We start from the raw sequence: 14,106 nt of genomic DNA, 5'->3' as shown, positions 1-14,106 counted from the left end.
CACTGATCCTTACTCCCTCCTCTGACAGCCACCTTGGATGGGGTGAAAGGAAGGACAGCCTGCCAAGTATGAGATAAAAATGCCTCATAAACAAGAAGGGATTTGCAGGCCAGGCAGAGAGCCTTGTGCTGCTTCTGAGTCCCAGGAGCATGGGCGAGGAGGTGAGGTCAGGCACTCAGCAGCTGCTGGTCCTCTCTGAAATCTTTGGCCAGATTTATTGCTACTGCTTGCTAATAAATGGTTATGCATTTGGCTCGAAGGACCAAGTGTGCTTACGTGAAAACTGGCTGTGTTCCCTGGCCTCTGTTTCCTTAGCTGGTTGGACTAATTTGATTGGTTAATAAATGAGTCCAAGGTGGTTGGGCTAATTTTTATCTTAGATTCTATGACTCTATAACTGCTACTCAAAAAAAGTGTACTTGTTCCTTTAATCTTTAATCTTATTTTTCTTGAGTAGTAGAATACACCCAATTTTTTTCAAGGGGTAGAGAATGCATTTTTTTTTTTAACCTTCCAGTTTGGTCCCTAGAGTAAACACAGCATTGCTGTAGTAGACGTAGGGTACTGGAGGGAGCATGGAACAGGGAACCAGAAGCCCTGGTTCCTACCCCAGCTGTGCATCTGGGCCAGTCTCCTGATTCCTCTGTGCCTCAGTTACCAACTACATAACGGGCATTCTGCCATGAATACCCTGCGATTTGGAAACCTCCTGTGTACGTGTGCACTTGGGTGCCTGGCATTCATTCCTAACGGCATCCATTCATTCACACATTCATCCAGTACTCAGCAGACTCCTGCCATGGGCCAGGCAACGTTCCGGGCACTGGAATATAACGGAGAACAAAGCAGGGTGCCTACTCCTGTGGTGCTTGGAGTCTTGAGGGGAAGAGAAACACGGAATTCGTAATTACATGGCAGCGTGTGGGTGACGTATTGCAGAATGAGGGCCTAGTGGAGCTGGGGGACCGGAAACGATGTTTAGGCCGAGACCTGGAATAGGAGGAGTTGTCGTGGGGATGATGTAGGAAGAACGAGTGTGAGGAGGAGAGCGAGGGGAGCTGAGGGGAGGGCTCCACACCTTCTAAGGAGTGGGGAGAGATGAGGCCTCCAAGGACAGAAGGGCCCTGCAGGCCACGCTGAGGAGCTTGGACTTCATCTTGTGGATGGTGGCAGGCCCTTGAAGGGTTTTCTAATCCAGGGAGTGGGGTGGCTGGATCATGTCTTCAGAAGGCTCTCCCAGGCAGCTGGATGGTGAAGACCAGGTTGGGGAGGTCACCAGGAGAATGCTGCCCTAATCCAGGCAGAGGTGACGGTAGCCTGGGCCACTTCATGATTATCACTGAGGCCTCTCGTGGCTTCCTCAGAACAGAACGAAGCCCCCTTCTTCAGTGGCTATGGGCTCACCAAGTGTCTTCTCCCTCCTCCAGAGGTGGCGAGAGGTGTGCTGACCAGTCTGCCAGGAGACAGCGTGACTCTGACCTGCCCGGGGGTAGAGCCGGAAGACAATGCCACTGTTCACTGGGTGCTCAGGAAGCCGGCTGCAGGCTCCCACCCCAGCAGATGGGCTGGCATGGGAAGGAGGCTGCTGTTGAGGTCGGTGCAGCTCCACGACTCTGGAAACTATTCATGCTACCGGGCCGGCCGCCCAGCTGGGACTGTGCACTTGCTGGTGGATGGTGAGTTGTGCCTCAGAGCTCCCGGAGATAGTTCCCGTAAGAAATGAGGCTCTGTGCATTCCAGACAGTCCCTGTCTGAGCCTTCAAACTCCCACCATTTCCTTGGCACAAGAATTTTGGGGAAGGCCCACCAATGTCTGATATCCAGATGCTGACAAAGACTGCTGCTGGGTGGGAGTGGGAGCATCTGACTGGTGGGGAACATTGGCTTTGGGAGTTAGGACTTCTGGTGAACTGGTGAATAGCCTGGGGCCCGGAGTCAGGCAGCCTGGGTTTGAATCCTGCTCCTTCACATACAGCTTAACTTCTCCACCCTTCAGTTTCATCTTTGGCAAAATAAGGTTAATTTTATTACCTTACCTTAGAGTTGTTGCAAAGGGGGTGTATGTGAATTTGCGTATGTGTGTGTGTGTATGTGTGTATATCACACACATATGCTGCTAAAAAGTCTGCACAGCCCATCCTAAGCTCTCAAGTTAGCTATTCTTATTTTTTTTAGAATTAGCAAGTTCTTAGCTCCCTCATACCTAGATAAAGACTTCCTGGAACCAGTGCCCTGTGTGCCGAGCCCTATGCCAAGGCACTTTCTTCCTTGTATCTCTTGTAATCCTTCAGCAGCCTTGTCAGGGAAAGCAGGCTTATCATCATTTCCATCATCATTACATTATCATCAGTTTATTTTATACATGAGGAAACTGAAGAGCAGCTAGGACTTGCCCAAGGCCGCACAGCCAGGTCTGTGTGACTCCAAAGCCCTTTTTTTCGATCATCCTCTCTCCCCTTCAGACAAGTTGGTCCTGAGGTTCTTCCCTTCCCCTGTCCCGGATCCATGTCTCAGACTGAAAGGAGGACTTTGGTGTCCTTTAATTTCCCAGCTGCGATTCCATTCATGTGTGGCTGAGTGTGGCCAGGGTCCTGACTAGCTCCAGGGCTGGGGCCGAGGGGCCTAGCCACGTGCTCCCCTCAAGGGAGGCTGCCCTGTCTGCGAGGTCAGTGCGCCCCAGGATCCCCGCCCGCCTGCTGACACCTGCAATGCTTTCCTTTCAGTTCCCCCCGAGGAGCCCCAGCTCTCCTGCTTCCGGAAGAGCCCCCTCAGCAACGTTGTTTGTGAGTGGGGTCCTCGGAGCACCCCATCCCAGACGACCAAGGCTGTGCTCTTGGTGAGGAAGTTGTAAGTATCTTGGGCTGAGCTATGTGCACGTTGGCTCCCTCCTTCCCGAGGCCCCCCAGAGAGGGGCTGGTTCAGGTGATTTCAAAACATTATCATTAGGAATTAATTCCTTCAGGCTGAGGAAGAGGAGATGAGAGGGAACTGAGATTTACATTTGACTGCCCCCCCTGAGCTAGGCACTGTGCTTGTGCTTGGAACCTTGTCCTATTCACTTGACCTTGGTTATCACAACAGCTATGGGAAGTGGGCGTTATTTTTCTCACTTAACAGGTGGAGAGACTGAGGCCCAGAGACTGATTAACAGGTTTGGTTCACTTAGCTAGTAAGTGGCTCTGCTGGGAATTCAATCCCAGTCTGTCTGATTTCATTCAAAGTCCGAAGATTATGGGCGTTGCTCTGAAAAACATGCAAATGTCCCTGGGAGGGGGTGTAGCACAGCCAGACCATTATCAGTGTCTGGGCCCTTGTGGGCGTATCAGGCTATTTCCATGATAAAGGCACGAGAGATAAAGCGGTGATGGGTGGGGGAGAGGGAGCTTGGGGCCGTGGGGGGAGAAGTCACGCCTGCCTGGGGGCTCTGCATCATCACCGGAAGACGGCTTAACGCTTAACGTGGGAAGACCTGGGATGGGTTCAGGCATGGATGTAGAGGAGGTGGAAGATGCTGAAAACAAATCTGCCTCTGCAGTTTTGCTGGTCTCCATCCCAGAGCCACAGTCTCCCTAGTCCAGAGGTTTACAATTGAGTTTGAGCTGTCAGTCATCAGAATACAGGGCAAGGAGGTCGCATTCCAAGACCCCTAGTGGATGCCTGAAATCGCAAATGGTGCTGAACCCTATATATAGTATGTTTTTCTATAGATATGTACTTATGATAGTTTAATTTATAAATTAGGTGCAGTAAGAGGTTAGCAATAACTAAAAATAGCATAGAACAGTGATAACAATATACTGTAATAACAGTTATGTGAATGTGGTCTCTCTGTTTCTCAAAATGTCTTATTACTGTACTCACCCTTCTTGTGATGATATGAGGTTGTGAAATGCCTGCATGATGGGATGAAGTGAGGTGAATGATGTAGGCATTGTGACTCAGTGTTAGGCTACTAGGGCTTTCTGACCATGTGTTAGAAGGAGGATCAGCTGTTTTGGGTGACTCTGGGTCACCGAGCCATGATGATGGCGGTGGATGTCAGGACGAGTGATGGGTAGCATGCACAGCGCGGGAATGCTGAACAAAGTGATGATTCATGTCCTGGGCGGGACGGCGTGAAATCTCGTCACACTTCTCAGAACAGTGGGCAGTTTAAAATTTCTGAAGTGATTATTTCTGGAATTTTCCGTTTAATATTTTTGGACCGCAGTTGACCACAGGTAGCCGAAATCTTGGAAAGCAAAACCTCAGATAAGGCAGGACTACTGTATCAGAAAGCCAGAGCAGTGACTTCAACAGGGTGGTTCAGCTCCCACTTGGGTCTGTTTCCATAGAGTTACTGGGCCGCCTGGCAGTCATATTTTTGTTCTGTCCTCTGTGATGAAAAGTGCGGATTACCATCTGTGAATGATGCAGCTGCCATTAGCACTGTCAGCTCATGCCCCAAGCCTGGATAGCTTCACAGCCCAGCGAAGGATACACCTTGTTTGTACCTCAAAGGCTTGTACCATAGATAGGATTAGCCAGGATAGAGACGGTGGCTGGCAGCTTCCCAGGCCAGCCTGTGGAAAGCTCTGTCATTTCTGACACTTCAACTGAAATACTTTTTTTTTTTTTTTTTTTTGAGATGGAGTTTCGCTCTGTCGCCCAGGCTGGAGTGCAGTGGTGGGATCTCGCCTCACTGCAATCTCCGCCTCCCGGGCTCAAGCGATTCTCCTGCCTCAGCCTCCTGAGTAGCTGGGATTACAGGCGCACACCACCACGCCTGGCTAATCTTTGTATTTTCAGTAGAGATGAGGTTTCACCATGTTAGCGGGGCTGGTCTCGAACTTCTGACCTAGGGTGATCCGCCTGTCTCGGCCTCCCAAAGTGCTGGGATTACAGGCATGAGCCACCGCGCCCGGCTTGACTGGAATACTTTCCATGTTGACAGCGGGAGTGGGAGAGAGTACAGTGCTTGTCCTCCTGAGCAGCCTTGTGCCTTTGCTTCCATCTGCTTTGAAGAGTCAGCATGACCACTGGGCGCCTTTGAAGTGAGGAAAGAGCAGGGGAAGTGGCTTCGAGAGCCTCAGGGGCCCCAGCCCCCACTGAGGCCCCACCCAGACCTCAGGCCACTGCAGGGCCTGGAAGAGACAGGCCCCTGGAAAGGGATTACTGGGAGCTCTGCTTTTTCTCTTGTGTGTCTGCTTTCACACCCTTGCCCAACTGCAGCACTGCTCCCTCCTTCTTCCACAGGCATGGGTGAGCTCAGCCTCTGCCTTGGACCAGGAGCAGTGCTGGGGCAGTGGGAGGAAGCGGGCCAACAAGACTGAGCCCCGGCCCTCTGACCCCACCTGGGCACACACGTAAAGCAGTCGGTGATCCTGCCTTCGTGGCTGGGTGGAAGCCTGGGTGGTGTTGGGGGAAGGAGGAAAGGGGCTTTAACTCAGCCTGGAAAGGTTGGGTTTGTCTCATGTGCTGGTTTCAGCAGGAGCCCAGGGTTCGAACCCAAGTCAGAGGTGGCAGACTCGTCACCCCAGCTGGAGGGTGAGTGGTTGACGTGGCCTCACATGCCCACATGTGTCATAAGAGGGTGAAGCCTCAGGTTTCCAGGCCAGGTGGGATGGTGGCTGACTCACCTCGAATGTCTTCAGTTACCCAGAATTCTTTTCTGGACTCACCTGCCAGAACCCCTCTAGCACTTTCTGTGTCTCTGGAGTGGCATTTCTGCTGGGTGTCTAGTCATCTGAGGACAGATCTTTTTTGTTAGTGCCTTGAAGGCAGGGTGGGGCCTCTCTTGATTCATTTCTATATCCCCTACAGTGCCAAGAGCACAGGCCCAGCGGGAGACCAGAGCTGGCCAGGCGACCATTGCCTGAGTGACTAGCTGAGCCCTCCAGCCTAGCTCCCCTCACCCCTCGTGCCAGGCGCTAGGCTACATGTTTATATATATTTGTAAATCCAGCTAGTTTCCTCATCTCTAGATTTTACATTTATTGCTCAATTTTTTTTTTTTTTTGAGATGGAGTCTCTGTCGCCCAGGCTGGAGTGCAGTCTCTGTCACTGCAACATCTGCCTCCTGGGTTCAAATGATTCTTCTGCTTCAGCCTCCTGAGTAACTGGGACTACAGGCATGCGCCACCACGCCAGGCTAATTTTTTATTTTATTTTTTGTATTTTTAGTAGAGACAGGGTTTCACCATATTGGCTAGGCTGGTCTCGAACTCCTGACCTCATGATCTGCCTGCGTTGCCCTCCCAAAGTGCTAGAATTACAGACGTGAGCCACCGCGCCCGGCCTTATTTCTCAGTCTTAACAGAACCAGCCACGTGTGATGGTTCATGCCTGTAATCCCAGCACTTTGGGAGGCTGAGGCGGGCAGATCACCTGAGGTCAGCAGTTCGAGACCAGCCTGGGCAACATGGTGAAACCCCATCTCTATTAAAAATACAAAAGTTTGCTGGGCACGCTCAGGAGGCTGAGGCAGGAGAATCTCTTGAACCTGGGAGGGAGGCGGAGGTTGCAGTGAGCCGAGACTGCGCCACTGCACTCCAGCCTGGGCGACACAGTGAGACTCTATCACAAAAACAAAACAAAACAAAAACTTAACCCCTACTAGGTAAGTAGTATTAATATTCCTATTTTCAAATGAGAAAAGGAGACTTAGAGGCACAGGGCTTATAAGTCTGGAGCTGGGATTCAAACCCCGGGATTCCACTTCCCCCTTCTGTCCCGTCTTGAGTCTGTGCGAAACCGACAGGCGAGCCCTGCCCTTGTTTTGTGTCTAACAGTCAGAACAGTCCGGCCGAAGACTTCCAGGAGCCGTGCCAGTATTCCCAGGAGTCCCAGAAGTTCTCCTGCCAGTTGGCAGTCCCGGAGGGAGACAGCTCTTTCTACATAGTGTCCATGTGCGTCGCCAGTAGTGTCGGGAGCAAGTTCAGCAAAACTCAAACCTTTCAGGGTTGTGGAATCTGTACGTAAGCTCTAACCCCCTCTCCAGCAGTTTCCTTCTCTTTTGATTTAATACTCCTTATCGACTTCTCAGAGTGGCAGGGAAGGGGTGGTTGAGGGGTTTGGTGAGTTGGTGCCTTTTGGGCGTTGCTTGCCGGGAGGTGTGGCAATGATAAAGCAGGCCCTTGTGGAGCTGTGCATGGGGAGTGAACGGGGCTGGGTGGGGCCCTGCCTGCTGGGATCTCAGCCTACATGGGCTTCTCTACACTATATTTGGTGCTGCAAAGGAGTCATGCTCCCTTTTCCCACAGTGCAGCCTGATCCGCCTGCCAACATCACAGTCACTGCTGTGGCCAGAAACCCCCGCTGGCTCAGTGTCACCTGGCAAGACCCCCACTCCTGGAACTCATCTTTCTACAGACTACGGTTTGAGCTCAGATATCGGGCTGAACGGTCAAAGACATTCACAACATGGATGGTAAATTTATGTTTTACTTCTGGTCAGAGAGGCGCCCCTAGATGCTTAGGCGTAGTAGAAAGGATACTAGAGGCCAGGCGTGGTGTCTCACGCCTGTAATCCCGGCCCTTTGGGAGGCCAAGGTGGGCGAATCACTTGAGATCAGGAGTTCGAGACCATCCTGGCCAACATGGTGAAATACCGTCTCTACTAAAATTACAAAAAATTAGCTGGGTGTGGTGGCGCACGCCTGTATCCCAGCTATTCGGGGGCTGAGACAGGAGAATCCCTTGAACCCGGGAGGTGGAGGTTGCCGTGAGCAGAGATCACACCACTGCACTCCAGCCTGGGCGACAGAGTTAGACTCCATGTCAAAAAAAAAAAAAAAAAATAGAAAGGGTACTAAAAGGAAAACCATAGGCTCTAGTTCCTGCTTCACAATTGGCTACCTTCGTTGCTTTGGATAAATGTTTTAAGCTTTCTGAGCCTTGGTGGTATATCATTTATTAAATGAAAAGGATAATGCCAGGCCAGTCTCCTCTTCCCAGGCTTGTCTGTGAGGAGAGCAATGTAGGAAGAGATTTGGGCTGTAGACATGTCAAGGGTTGTGGCTTGCAGGATTCTATAGTGCATGGGTGGGGCAGGGACTTTCTGCTTCAGCTTCCATGGGCCCTGAGGGCAACCCCCTCTCTAGCAGAGCCTCTGGGGTTGTGGGAGCCTCTAGAGGCCTCCGCCAGCTGAAGCACAGGGCTGGCCAAGGCACCAACCCACTGGGGTGCTACCTGCCCAGCACCATCCTGGATCCCTCCCCAGAGTCACCGTGCCCCCGCCCTCAGGTCAAGGACCTCCAGCATCACTGTGTCATCCACGACGCCTGGAGCGGCCTGAGGCACGTGGTGCAGCTTCGTGCCCAGGAGGAGTTCGGGCAAGGCGAGTGGAGCGAGTGGAGCCCGGAGGCCATGGGCACGCCTTGGACAGGTACTGCGGTGGGCACTGAGAAAGGAAGGGATGTTTCAACTGTCATTGCATCAGGTATCCATTGCTATGTGACAAGTTGCCTCAAAACTAGTGGCTTAGGCCAGGTGTGGTGGCTCACACCTGTAATCCCAGCACTTTGGGAGGCTGAGGCGGGTGGATTGCCTGAGGTCAGCCTGGCCAACATGGTGAAACCCTGTCTCTACGAAAAATACAAAAAATTAGCTGGACATGGTGGCAGGTGCCTGTAATTCCAGCTACTCAGGAGGCTGAGGCAGGAGAATCTCTTGAACCCAGGAGGCGGAGGTTGCAGTGAGCCGAAATCGCGCCACTGCTCTCCAGCCTGGGTGATAAGAACGAAACTCCGTCTCAAAACAAACAACTAGTGGCTTAAAAACGACAATCATTTATCGGCTTGAAATTTCAAAAATACAGTCAGTTAGGCAGCTCTTCTGCTGGTCTTGCCTGAATCAGGAATGCAGCTGCCATCAGATTGGGATGGTCTGAGATGGCCTCGGTCACATGTCTGACGATGGTGCTGGCTGGTGGCCGAGGCCCTGGGTTCTCCCTGTGGCTTCTCATCCTCAGCTGCCAGCCCAGACTCAGGGCAGGCGGGTGGGGATCCCACCACAGCTGGAGGGATGCACTGCAGAGAAGTTAGCCGTATTTAATCTAGGGCTTTTTATTTTTTTCAAATGTTAAAGGTAGTAATAATTGCCATTGGGGATTGTTGAAATTAGAGCATGAAAAATTCCAGAAAGATATGAAGAATAATTATCACCAGTACTTTTACTCCCTAGAGAAAACCAGTGAGAACATGTTAGTATGCTGCTTTCCTTTTTCTAGGTACATGTATGTGTGTGTGTATTTATATATATAAATGTAATATTCCCCATGTTGTCAATTACTTTTGGAAACTTATTATTTAGTAACTGCCTGATTAATACATATATTTTAAAACTCCATGGAAATTTGTTGTTGTTGTTGTTGTTGTTTTGTTTGTTTGTTTTGAGACAGAGTCTCGCTCTGTCACCCAGGCTGGAGTGCAGTGGCATGATCTTGGCTCACTGCAAGCTCCGCCTTCCAGGTTCATGCCATTCTCCTGCCTCAGCCTGCCGAGCAGCTGGGACTACAGGCACCTGCCACCATGACTGGCTAATTTTTATATTTTTAGTGGAGATGGGGTTTCACCATATTGGTCAGGCTGGTCTTGAACCCCTGACCTCAGGTGATTCACCCACCTCAGCCTCCCAAAGTGCTGGGATTACAGGCGTGAGCCACCGCGCCCTGCCCATTTATATTATTTTTAAGTGCACAGCTCTGTGGCATTAAGTATTGTTGTGCAACCATCACCACTTTACTTCTCCAGGACTTTTTTCATCTTGTAAAACTGAAACTCAGAATCTGTTAAACAGTAACTTTCCTTTCACCCACTCCTTCCCCCAGCTCGTGGCAACCACCAGTCTACTTGCTTTTTCTGTGAGTTTGACTACTCTAGTACTTCATTTGCTTGCTTGCTTGCTTGCATGCCTGCCTACCTGCCTGCCTGCCTGCCTGCCTTCCTTTGTCTCTTTCTCTCTCTCTCTTTTTCTCTTTTTTTTTTTGAGACGGAGTCTCACTCTGTCACCCACCCAGGCTGGAGTGCGCTGTCGTGACCTTGGCTCGCTGCAACCTCTGCCTCCCGGGTTCAAGCAATTCTCCAGCCTCAGCCTCCTGAGTAGCTGGGATTACAGGCGCCTGCCACCATGCCTGGCTAATTTTTGTATTTTTTGTAGAGACAAGGTTTCACCATGTTGCCCAGGCTGCACTCTAGGTACTTCAAATAAGTGGAATCAGAGAGTATTTGTCCTTTGGTGACTGACTTATTTCACTTAGCATAATGTCCTCAAGGTTTATTCATGTGGTATAACATGTGTCAGACTTTCCTCCCTTTTTAAGGCTGAATAATATTCCATTGTGTAGAGATACCACATTGTGTTGATTCATTCATTTGTCAGGGGACACTGGGTTTGCTTCCCCATTTTGGTTGTGCATAATGCTGCTATGAACACAGGTGTAAAATATCTGTTTAGATTCCTGCTTTCAGTTCTTTTGTGTATATACTCAGAATTATAATTGTGGCATTATATGGTAATTCTATTTTTAAATTTTCATGGAAATGCCATGCCGTTTTCCACAGTGGCTGCATCATTTTACACTTACACCAGAGTGTATAAGGGTTCCAGTTTCTCCACATCCTTGCCAACATTTGTTATTTTTCATTTTGCTGCAATAGTCCTCCTTATGGATGTGAAGTGTTATCTCACTGTGGTTTTGATTTGCATTTCCCTAATGATTAATGTCTTTTTTTTTTTTTTAATTGAGACAGAGTCTCACCCTGTCACCCAGTCTGGAGTGCAGTGGGGCGATCTTGGCTCACTGCAACCTCCACCTCCTGGGGTTCAAGTGATTCTCGTGCCTCAGCCTCCCGAGTAGTTGAGATTGGCATGCACCACCACACCCAGCTAATTTTTGTATTTTTAGCAGAGATGGGGTTTTGCCATGTTGGCGAGGCTGCTCTTGAACTCCTGACCTCAAGTGATCTGCCCATCTATGCCTCCCAAAGTACTGGGATTACAGGCGTGAGCCACCACACCCAGGCTGAGGATCTTTTCATGTGCTTCTTGGCCATTCATATATCTTTGGAGAAATATCTATTCAAATAGAAAGTTCTTTCTTATGTGAACCTAACTCTGGCCTCACTGGCCCTTGCTCTGTTCTCAGGGATAACCAATGACAAATTTCCTAGTCTGCTCTCTCTGAATTCTTTTGGAGTTCCCAGACCTGCATCTGCTTGGGCTCCTCTTCCCAGGCTGTTACATGAGATGGTCTGTGAATTCTTCACCTTTCTGGCCCCCTTCCCCTGAATCTGGTCTCATTTGTGGATGTCCCTCTTTAAGTTGCTGACACTCTCCTTCTATTGGAAGATGGTGTGGTGGGGGCTGTCTGGCCAGCACTGGGTACGGTCTCCACTTTCCAGCCTCAGGTGGATGTGCTTCTTTGGCATAGACACAGCTTCTGTGGGAGCTCAGATAGAACAGTCGGTTTCTTTTCATATAAGGAGTGGAAGACTTTGAGCCCTCCACCCTATGCATGTGTGGTTTGAGGCAGGGGAAGTCTTCAAAACCCAGTGGTGAATATATCCAAGAAAGAAACCTGCTGCTCCCCTCTCTGCTGAGGGAAGAGCAAGAGGAACTTGGATGATTTTGACACAAGAGGGGGATTCAGGTTGGAAATTGGCGGGCAGTTCTGAAAAATAAGGGGAAGGTTAGAGCACTAGGTGAGGTGTGTGTTATGGACCACGGTTATTTGGCTGTTAGGGACGCATCAGTGTACTAAACACTGTATCACCGTGTGGGGTGAGCTTACGCACCCCAAGGACCTTCAGCTCTCAAGGCCCAGACAGACAGGATGCACCTGCCTCCCAGCCTAGGTGTGGGAGTGGTGGCCTTTGGGAGACACAGAGGTCCTGGGAAGCACCTGGGAGTCAGGTTGTATGACATTGGTAAAGTTAGTTCAGCTCTCAGAGCCTCAGTCTTGTCATCTGTAAAGTAGGGATGATAGCACCAATCTTGTTCCTTTCAGAGAGTTTTTGTGAGTCTGATGAAAAAATATTCTTTAGAAATGCTAAAGCATACTGCATTTGTAAGGGGATCAGCAATTACAGGACAGTGCTGGTTCTTGGGAGGAGAGTGGGACCAAGGGCATCCCAGAATCACTATCCTGGATGCCATCGTGAACTCACTGCATTGGAATCTGGAGGAGGAGGTAGAGTGGGTGGTTTGAGAAAGCTTTCCTGGTGGTTTTAGTATGTGCTTGAGGGGGCTGGAGGAGGGTGCGTGCCCCACTGTAGTATGTCTAATACGTAATAGATGGTGTTCACAGCACGATAAGGCCGTAAGCAGACTGTTCTGTTGGGGCAGTTTAGAGATAGCAGGAAAAGCTTCATGGAGGAGATGACAATTGAATTATGTCTTGAAGGATGTGTAGGAGGGTCCCAGACAGAAAATGGGGATTGTAGGCAGAGTACAAAGGCACGGAGCTGTGAGCAAGGGGAGGGTGGCAGAGAGCTGCTTGGTGAGGCCGACACGTGTGTGGGTGGGTGGTCTGAGTGGGACAGGTGGAGGCCGGCCTTGGTGGGCCCCTGTAGGAGTGGAAGTGGAATGCCATAGAGTGGGGCTCTGGAGCCTGGACTTCAGCAGGTGCTGCCCCCTTGAGGCTGGGGCCTGGCCCCCGCACAGACTGTAGCCCAGGATAGCCTTTTGTATGAAGTTGGGGGTCCCAGGGTCACTCTGTCTTAGCCCTGCTTTGGCCAGCAAGGCCAGGTCACGTCTGTCAGCACCTGCAGCAGCGGCTCATGGAAATTGTGCAGGGCAGGAAAAACAGGCTGGTACCTGTGGACAGGGCGCACGGTCGGCAGCTTTCTCTCAAGCGGGAGTTCTGAATTTATCCTCTCCTGATGGGAGTTCTCCCTGTCACATCAACATTGAGTCTGGGGGAATCACAAAATCATTTTCTTCTTCTTCTTTTTTTTTTTTTCAGAGATGGTATCTCATTCTGTTGCCCAAGCCGGAGTGCAGTGGCATAATCATAGCTCACTCCAGCCTTGAACTCCTGCCTCAGCCTCTGAGTAGCTAGGACTATAGGCATGCATCACGATGCCCGGCTAATTTTTTAAAAAATATTTTACAGAGATGAGGTCACCCTATGTTGCACAGGCCTTGAGTGATCCTCCTGCCTCAGCCTCCCAAAGCTCTGGGATTTATAGCCATGAGCCACTGTGCCAGGCTGGAGCCCCTTTTCAAAGAGGGCGTGGGGCAAAATGCCTGGGAAAAGCCCATTAGGTATAAGGGGGTTATTCCTTGCTTCTCACAAATAATCCCTTTAACTCCCTCTCCTATTCCCCAAGAATGGGAATCACACCTGTTGGAGGAGGTGATACCAAAGGTTTGCATTTGCACATGAGGGGGTGCCCTGAAGCCAGGACTGGGCGGTCAGTGCCTCCAGCTACATATTATCTTCTCAAACTCTTTGGCCGTCCATTCTGGAGGAGTTTGTTTTGTTCCTCTCTGCAGCACTCCCAAGTGGGACATTCTGGGGTTAAAGAGCCTTGGTTACACATTTCCGGAGAGATTTTGCCCTGTTCACTTATCCATATGGCATCCCTGAATTCCCTCTCTGCCCTGTTTTCTGCAGCTTTCTGGAACATTCCACTGGGGCCCCGCCCACTTCCACTGCATCACCTGCCACTTTGTGCAGAGCACTGGCTCTGGAGTCAGGCAGCATTGGGTCTAGTTGCTGCCCTTGCCCTTGACTAGCACGACCCTAGGGAAGTACCTCACTGAGACTCAGTTTGCTTATTTGTCAAATGGGAATAATAATACCTGCCTCAAAAGACCCAAACCCCAGCCTTGCTGGGTTGTGAGGCTTCAGTGAGGTGAGAAGCAATTAGCACAGAGCCTGGCACATGACAAGGGTGCAATAAATGCCAGCATGACTGCCTTTCACCCGTATCTCCTGCCAAGCCTGTCTCTCGAGCTTTGGATTCATGTCTTCAACTTGGCCCAGACTTCTGGCCAGATCCTCCCTCCTGTGCCAGGTGCTCCGCATGACCCAAACCAAACATATCACACCCCTCACAGATCTCCCTGCCCTGCTTGTCCAGGGGACACCCCACCCACCCAGCTACCCAGCCAGGAGCTTGC

At 50.5% G+C, this 14,106-nt stretch overlaps 1 protein-coding gene across 4 annotated transcripts in view; it reads left to right on the top strand.

Moving 5' to 3' along the window:
• The window catches only part of IL6R (interleukin 6 receptor), a 62,984-nt gene that overhangs the window by 23,753 nt on the left and 25,125 nt on the right, over positions 1-14,106 (top strand). For all 4 annotated transcript variants that reach the window (XM_003817110.5, XM_055101180.2, XM_055101179.2 and 1 more), the window contains exons 2-6: positions 1,428-1,676; positions 2,724-2,847; positions 6,771-6,952; positions 7,242-7,408; positions 8,224-8,365. In XM_003817110.5, the coding sequence (XP_003817158.1) occupies positions 1,428-1,676; positions 2,724-2,847; positions 6,771-6,952; positions 7,242-7,408; positions 8,224-8,365 (864 nt within the window). The remainder of the gene's footprint in view (positions 1-1,427; positions 1,677-2,723; positions 2,848-6,770; positions 6,953-7,241; positions 7,409-8,223; positions 8,366-14,106) is intronic.

This window comes from Pan paniscus, chromosome 1 (assembly GCF_029289425.2).
Source record: "Pan paniscus chromosome 1, NHGRI_mPanPan1-v2.0_pri, whole genome shotgun sequence".
NCBI lineage: Eukaryota > Metazoa > Chordata > Mammalia > Primates > Hominidae > Pan > Pan paniscus.
Note: the sequence above shows the minus strand (reverse complement) of the source record. Positions and strands in the feature narration are given on the sequence as shown.